At 46.0% G+C, this 8,559-nt stretch overlaps 1 protein-coding gene across 1 annotated transcript; it reads left to right on the top strand.

The window, feature by feature from the left end:
• Positions 1 to 4,077: 4,077 nt before the first annotated feature.
• Positions 4,078 to 6,926, top strand: LOC128255806 (V-type proton ATPase 116 kDa subunit a1). The gene is given in 2 exon segments (XM_052985566.1): positions 4,078 to 6,830; positions 6,832 to 6,926. Coding segments are annotated over 2 exon segments (2,676 nt in total). The 5' UTR covers positions 4,078 to 4,184; the 3' UTR covers positions 6,862 to 6,926.
• The last annotated feature ends 1,633 nt before the right edge of the window (positions 6,927 to 8,559 follow it).

The raw sequence follows: 8,559 nt of genomic DNA, 5'->3' as shown, positions 1-8,559 counted from the left end.
AGATGGCCGAGAAGCCGGAGAGAAAGAACAGCTATAAAGAAGTTTACTGCTACAATTGGCAAATTGAAAATTGCTCGCTGGTGGCGGCGGCGTTGGAGTTTCGAGCTGAAGTTGAAGTCGAAGTTAGAGTAGAAGTTGACCGGGCCAAGGCGGAAGCTTCGGACGAAAAGACCCTGAGCGGTCCCAAAGATAAGCCCCCCCCCCAACATCCCCTTTTCCACCATCTGCGATGCGTTCGTCTGGCCAGATAAGCTGACATCCACGACGTGCCACAGACGATGATGCATTTGCCAAGGTACTCGCAAGTAGTTGCAGCCCCATCCGCTGGAGTCGCCGCACCAGAGCACCAGACAGAGACGTTTCAATTTCAAACGAGAGAAGCTGTGCTGACCGACTGCCGAACTCTAAGATACCCTAAACGGAGGTTTCTTGCAATTCATTTGACTTTTGAGCCTCGAAAATATTTTTAAAGCATGAGGAATCTTGATTTTTTAAATTATTTACTACGGTATTTTGGAAAGTCAATTTTATAGAATTATTTCCATTTTTTCTTGAAAACGACATCAATATCCAAATTGTTTTCAACCAAATTTTGTTTATTGATAAATAATTGTTTAGTAAAATTAAAACACAAGTTTTCCAATGCCTTTAGGGTATGTTTTTGAGCACTTTACATTGTCCCACTACTATAAGCTATTAGTGTAATCTTGTCGAACTGGGAACAAAAATAAAATAAATTAATGAAAATAATATATTAACAATAATAAATAATTCATAATAAATTCTATTATTTTTTTGTATTATTCCTATTCATATTCACTAAATATTTATTAAACAAAACAAAAAAAAAAAACAGAAATCGCAATTTAAGATTCTATTATATACAAAGCAACAAATTAAGCTAAGAAATAACTGGTATTAAGTTACACTTAACCTCGATTGGTTAAGTGAATTATTTGGCCTCCTCGTAGAGAACGGGCTAACGTAAAATATTTAATTATTGTTTTGCTATTTTTAACGGTTTAATAAAAATAAATTAATTAACAAATACAATAGATAAGTACTATGTATATAAAAAAATTATTAATTCATTATGATTACGTCTAAACTTTAATTGCTTCATATTTACTATTAAGTATTCAACCTACCCTTCTAAGCCATAACTAAAAGGTGTTCTTAAAAAGCAACAAAACGGTTTTGGTCGGGCCAATCTGGCAGCATTTTAAGAAGCCGTCAGGCAGAATTTGAGGCAGCCACTCTTGGCCGTCTGGCTGGTAACGGTGCCAAGTCCACGGGTCTAACTATCTATCAGTCCACGCACCGGCGGCTGAGGCCTAAACGAATGACTTAAGCGACGAACCTGATGAGCTTAGCCAGTGCGTACGATTACCTAAGCTCTGGTCTTTGTTTTTTTGTTATGAGTAAACTCTAAGAACTCTCAAATATAGGGCCTAAAATGTCACTTTCAACTTTCGCTACCAGTTTTCTTCGTCGTCACTTCAAACTTGACCCAATTCTGCGGGGAAACACCCACACAGCAATTTAAGACGGGTTCTCTATAATTAAAAAAGGCAGCAAACGAAATGAAATGTTAACTTCAAAGTCCACTTGATTTCCGAGCCACGCACTTGATTGGCACTGCCACACTGAAGTAGATAACTGGGCTCAGTCTGTTTAGGCGTTAATTGCGGGTTCTGGCAAATTACAGACTTGGCCAAGAGGCCAGAAACATGAAATGCACTTTCTCTTTGCCGCAGCGAAAAGTGAGTGAGATAAAATGGATTGTTTTGGATGGGATTGGATTGGATTGGATTGGATTGGATGGGGCTGGGACTTGAGATGGATGTGCGAGGGCGTAATGCCAAAATCGATGGCAGCTGCTGCTTACCTTTTGTTTGGTCTTCTAATTGCTCCCGAAAATCGCCGATCACATTACCACTGCAAAGAGAGAAGCGGGGAGTAACACATGAGTAAGCAAAAGAGAAATGCAAATTAGTTTGTGGAAATACTCAAGCAGACAATGAACTCCTCAACTCGATTCCCCTTATGGACTGAGCTCTTCAAAAGATCTCAAAAACTGCCTTTGCCGTCAGCCACAACTTGACATTGTTTCCCTATTTATTTTAGACACGCTCACAAGGCGGCAACACATGTTACCCCGTTGTTCTGTAAGTGACTTTGATTTCGATTTGATTTATTGCCTGCAATTGTCGCGCACAGCTGAAAAGTGAAAACTTTCTGTCTTGGTTTTGTTCACTTTTGCTTTCGAAACTTTCAATTCGGTGACTTAATTTCTTTGCAGCGCCAGCGGGCTAATGAAATCGAACTGCCGCTTAACAATGGCAATAGCAATAGCACTTTTATTGTCAAAGCTTTGCTAAAGAAATTATCAAGTGCAGTTCGGCTGTGGCACTTTTACTTTCATTGTCGTGGAAGTGCTAACAAACGAGCAAGCGGTCCCAAAACAATTTTCACTTGAGTGTGTAATGTCCATTTTCCTTTTAGCAACGGCTAATGAGCCAAAAATGCTTTTCGAACCCATTTCAATGGGCCGTCAGTCACTCACAGACCAAATTACCAAACAATTTCAATGTCTTTCAATGCGATGTGAAGTCGATTTTTATGGGAAAATTTTTTGCCAATGGAAAAGAAATGAATCTCCAACAATGTGTGAATAACATAGTAAGTGTAAGAAAAATGTATTACCAAGAAACAACAGCGAAATACTGTTAAGCTAAAACAAACACTTTGTCTTTGATCAAAACCAATTAAAGAAAGCATTAATTTTAACTAAAACAAGAAAGGAAGCAAACTTCGGCAAGCCGAATTTCAAATACCCTTGCAGCTATTGCAAAAATTAAATATTCTTGAAAACATTAAAATTATGATTTACTTGCATTTATGTTTAAAAACATGGAAGCAATGATGATTTGCAGCTCAGTTATTCGATAGTTTCTTTGGCAGCTCTACGGCAGAAGTTTGCAACGCAGTGAAGAAGACGTTTCCGACCCTATAAAGTATAGTAGAAACGGACGGACAGACGGTCGGACAGACGGACGGACAGACGGACGGACGGACGGACATGGCTAGATCGACTCTGCTAGTGATGCTGATTAAGAATATATATACTTTAAAGGGTCGGAAACCTCTCCCTTACTGCGTTGCAAACCTCTGACTGAAATTATAATACCCTCTGCAAGGGTATTATACAGTCCTAAAAACTCTAAGCTCAGCTTTGATTTATGTTAATTTATTCCCAAATTTTTAAACAAATCCCTCCATAAAACTAAATGATCATTAAATGATACCATAAATATTTATACCTTTGTGCCATGTCAACAAATCGTTGTGACAAGTTTATAGTGCTGTGTTGGCCAAACAAAACATTTATGCTTCTTTTGTTGCACAAGGAATACTTAATCATATTACGGTTTATGAGAGCTATTATTGCAAATTTGCTGGTAACTTTTTAAAACTATAATTTTTATATAAATTCTTGGAGCGTTTTGCAACCATCTAATTGAAGTGAGAATTTTGTTATAAAACTCACTCAAGTATGACACATTTGGTATAATGAAATTACTATATGCAAGAATTCCCACAACATCTGAGCTGTCTGACAATGAGTGTTCCCAGCCGAGAAGACAAGGGCATAAATTGCAGTTGGCCAGTTTTGGTTCACTCTACCGTGGCGGCGACGGGGGCGGCGGTGTGGGCGTGGCTGCAATGGCAACTGCAACGAGTTTGCATGCAAAGCATGAAATTATCTGCAGTTGATCTCGAGTGGGGGGCAGCTCGGCTTGGACCTGGACATGTTTGCTACTCGAATTAAATAAACAACAAAAAACGAGGGCCAACAAAGGAGAGGCAGACAAACGTATCAATTAGCAGGAGTCAAATACCCCAACCTAAAACGAAAACAAAGCGAACAGAGCTGGTCAAGAGAGTAGGTAATTGCATTACAAAATAATATATTGTATAAGCAATATTGCATTAAAAAAGGTTTTAAGATTTTATACTAATTTACTTGCAATGCTGAACAAAGTTTTGAAATAATTATGTTTGTTTTTTGAAGTACCATAGGTTGTAAAGCAAACGGATTCGAAAAACCCGTCACATTTGTAACATTTTTATTTTGTTTGGCGATCACTTGTGTTGTGCGACCGACACTCAGCACAGGGAAAATGTTCAAGAAACGTCAGACGAAGGTCAAGTCCTTTTTCCGCAGCGAGGACATGGAGCTGTGCCAGCTGCTGCTGCACACGGACAACGCCTTCGACTGCCTCATGGAGCTGGGTCACCACGGATCGGCGCAGTTCAACAACGTGTACGACGAGGACCGGCTGCTGAACAACCTCTACTCGCGCAAGGTGGCCCAGTGCCACGAGCTGCTGCGTCTGGTGGAGAGCCTGCACAATCAGATCACCCAGCTGCATGTGAACGAGGTCTTCTACCCGGACGTGGATCGCGACGAGCGGATGCGGGAGAAGGACCTGGCCAAGTACGAGGCCCGGCTGAAGCGCATCCACGTGGAGGCCAGTGCCGTCACGGAGCACTACTACCGGCTGGATAGCCGGCGGTACCGCATGATGGAGCACAGCTTCGCCATAGCCAGGGCCAACAAGTACATGACCGCGGACATGGGCAGCGAGCTGCTCTACTCGGAGAGCACGATGATGGGCCTGGTGCAGGACGCCAGCGCGGCGGCCCATCAGTCGCAGCTGAACTACCTGATCGGCTGCATCCGGGCGGACAAGTTCTACAGCTTCGAGCTGCTGCTCTACCGCCTGTGCTCCTTCAACCTCATCGTCCGCTTCGCCGAGATGCCCGACCCGGTCTACGAGTACCACCACGGCCAGCGGCCGGAGAAGGTGCGCAAGTTCGCGCTCCTCCTGATGGCCAGTGCCACGATGCTGTGGCCCAAGGTGCTCAAGATCTGCGGCCACTACCACGTCAACGTCTACGACTGCCCGCGGTCGGCTAGCGAGCGGGAGGAGCGGGTGCGGGAGCTCAGCCAGGAGATAGTGAACGTCGAGAAGGTGCTCAAGGAGGCCGAGACGATGCGCCGCCAGATCCTGGAGGTGGCTGGCCAGGACCTCTTCATTGTGCGAGTGAATCTGCGCAAGGCGCTCAGGGTCTACGACCTGATGAACCGCCTGCGGCTGGTGGGCGGACTGGAGGTTCCCCGCTATCTGCTGGCCGAGGTCTACATACCAGCCTCGGATGTCCAGGAGGTGCGGGAAATCCTGCACAACACCTCCAGACTGAGTGGAGGGGCAGACAAGAACGAGGACGAGGACGAAGAGGCAGCAATAGGCAAAAGGATGAAGCGGGACTTCGAGCCGGAGGAGGACATGTCTTCCAGGGCCATTCTGCTGAAGAAGAACCGACTGGTCAATCACATGCCGCCGACGTACTTTCGGCTGAACAGGTTCACGAGGGGCTTCCAGAACCTCATCGATGCCTACGGAATGGCGGACTACAAGGAGCTGAATCCCGCCCCGTACACCATCATCACCTTTCCCTTCCTCTTTGCCGTGATGTTTGGCGACCTGGGGCACGGCATTCTGTTGATCTTGTTTGCCGCGCTGATGATTTGGAAGCACAAGGAGATCCAGAAGTACCAGATTGCGTCGACGTCCGAAAACGAGATCCTGAACATCCTCTTCGCGGGTCGCTACATAATCCTGCTGATGGGCATCTTCTCCGCCTACATGGGCCTCATCTACAACATAGTCATGTCCAAGGGGTTCAATCTGTTCGGCTCCAGCTGGAGTTGTCGGTACAATGCGACGACGTTGGAGGACCACATGTCCCAGCTAACCCTGAACGCCGCCGATCCGAACTTCTACTCGGGCAACCCGTACCCCATCGGCATGGACCCGATGTGGGCCGTGTGCGGCCAGGACTCGATCACCACCACCAACTCGATGAAGATGAAGCTGGCCATCGTGCTGGGCATTTCGCAGATGATGTTCGGCCTGGGCCTGGCAGCCGCCAACTGTGTGCTGCTGAAGAAGAAGGCCGACCTGTTCCTGGTGGTCATCCCGCAGATGGTGTTCATGATCTGTCTGTTCTGCTACCTCGTCTTCCTGATCTTCTTCAAGTGGCTGGCCTTCGGTGGCCACAAGCAGACGCCGTACAACTCGGCCTGTGCGCCCTCGGTGCTGATCACCTTCATCAACATGATGCTGATGAAGAACGAGGAGCCGCCAGGGAACTGCCTGAGCGACATGTACCCCTTCGAGCGGCTGGTGGAGTACGCCCTGGTGGTGATGGCCCTCTGCACGGTGCCCATCCTGCTGGCCGGCAAGCCGCTCTACCTGCTCCGCCGCCGCAAGCAGAAGCTGCGGGAATCGCGCGACCTCAAGCCGATGCGCCGCCAGACGATCCGGGAGATGCGCTCCACCATGCGCTACACCGAAGGCGACTACGGCGAGTCCAGCAAGGGTGCGAAGGGCGCCGACAACGAGGAGGAGTTCGAGATGTCGGAGATCTGGATCCACTCGGGCATCCACACCATCGAGACGGTGCTGGGCTCGGTGTCGCACACCGCCTCCTATCTGCGCCTCTGGGCGCTCTCGCTGGCCCACGACCAGCTGTCCGAGGTCCTGTGGCACATGGTGCTCAACAAGGGCTTCTCCAACAACCAGCCGCTGTACTACGCCGTGCCCATGCTGATGGCCTCCTTCTTCGCCTGGGCCGTCCTCACGGTGGCCATCCTGGTGATGATGGAGGGCCTGAGCGCCTTCCTGCACACCCTGCGCCTCCACTGGGTGGAGTTCCAGTCCAAGTTCTTCGGCGGAGCGGGCGAGTCCTTCAAGGCGTTCGTTTTTTCCGCCCTCCAACCAGCGGAGTTAGTTGTTTTGCGACCTGTTTTTCAAAACTTTATATATGCAAATTTATGGTTTGTGCACTCTTGTACTTTTTGCTTATGATTTGAAGGAATTTTGCAAAATAAAGACTTATTTCTTGCATAAAATGGATTGTTTGTTTAAATCCAAATATTGCATTCCAGTAAAGTAAACACTTTTTTTTTCCTTGCAATTTTATCTTTGATAGTTTTACCAAAGGTTTGATCTTAGCTTTAAAATTTAATTGCGCTAACTAAAGATGTTTGCCGTGCTTTTAGAGTAGAAACTAGCATATTTACTTTGGATGGACCTTCCTTATTGGCTGCCCCTATCTTTTGGCAATTAACTGTGGCCAAGAGCTACCCACGCCCGTTGCTGCGGACTTGGACATTCCTTTGCAATTAGCATTGGCCCGGCTTCATGCAAAAGGCCATAAACCAAAGCTGGCTTTAAACAATTTCCATTTGTTTGCTTTATGCCATTGCCAGCTGCTGCTGCTGATGTTGCTGCTGTTGCTGCTGCCGCTGATTTTGCTGCTGTTGCTGCTGTTGCTGCTGTTGCAGTTGCAGTTACGACTGTTGTCGTGGCCGGCTTCCTTCCTGCGATGCGGGCGCTGGAAGTCGTCGACCCTTTGGAGCTGCTCTTGTGCCAGTATGGCTGCTGTTCTATTCCACTCCGCTGTTCTTCTTGTCGTGTACCCTGTTTTGTGCCAAGCATAAGGGTATATTTTTACTTGGCTTGATATTGAAATTACATGCCATAAATGTTGAAGCAAGAAAAACGGGCAGGAAGCCCCTTTATGATATTCAGAAGGCTGAGATTGATTACTGTTCAACTTTTTTCAGCCTCATTTGGCCATTAAAATTAGTAGCATTACAAACCTTTGTTGGCCTACCTTGTAGGTTAATAAGTTGAGTGTAACAAAGGCCTCAAAAGAAATTGGCAATAATTTTAATTTAATAAATGGTAATAAGGGGTATTACTACTTATAAAATAATTCATATAATTTTTTCAAAATTAAAATGGTATTCTTAAAAGTACCCTTAAAAATAAAAATAGATGATTAATATTAAGACGGAATTAAATAATTTCAAATCAAAGATCAATTGCATTTTTGATTCCTAGCTAAAATTACCTTCGTTTTCCTTCAAATTACACCTAGCTATATACCTCGTTGTTGGGTAGTTCTTTGTCGAATTACTTTGCGGTATCGTTCTTGCCAGTTTTCCACACACTCACACATCGGAGAATTTTTGTGTCTTTGCTGCTGTTGTTGCCGCTCTGTTCGCCATTAACACCCACGCCAGCAACTTTGGTTGCTGCTTGCTGCTTGCTGGTTGCTTGTTGCTGGTTGCTGCTGCCGGGGCCCAAGACTTGGCATAAATTATGAACAGCAACCGATGACGCATGCAGGCCGGCCTAAGTAGACTGGCTCGTGCATAAATAACTTTCGTTAGCCACATGGCCGGGTTGACTTGGCCTGACTTTATTAGATCGCAGCGACAACAACAGCACACCACGGAAAGCAGAACCAACTCGGTGCCAGTAATGTGCAGTAAGTTTCATGACCAGAGCAGGTTTTGGGCAGCGAGCACTAACACTCTACGCAATTGCCAGCCCAAAACAGGCTCTGACTCTTTGGCCTGGGCTTTGGCTATAACTTTAAGCCGCAGCACGCGCCATTGTTTAGGTGGTGCAGCAAAAA

This window comes from Drosophila gunungcola (genome assembly GCF_025200985.1).
Source record: "Drosophila gunungcola strain Sukarami chromosome 2R unlocalized genomic scaffold, Dgunungcola_SK_2 000012F, whole genome shotgun sequence".
NCBI lineage: Eukaryota > Metazoa > Arthropoda > Insecta > Diptera > Drosophilidae > Drosophila > Drosophila gunungcola.
Note: the sequence above shows the minus strand (reverse complement) of the source record. Positions and strands in the feature narration are given on the sequence as shown.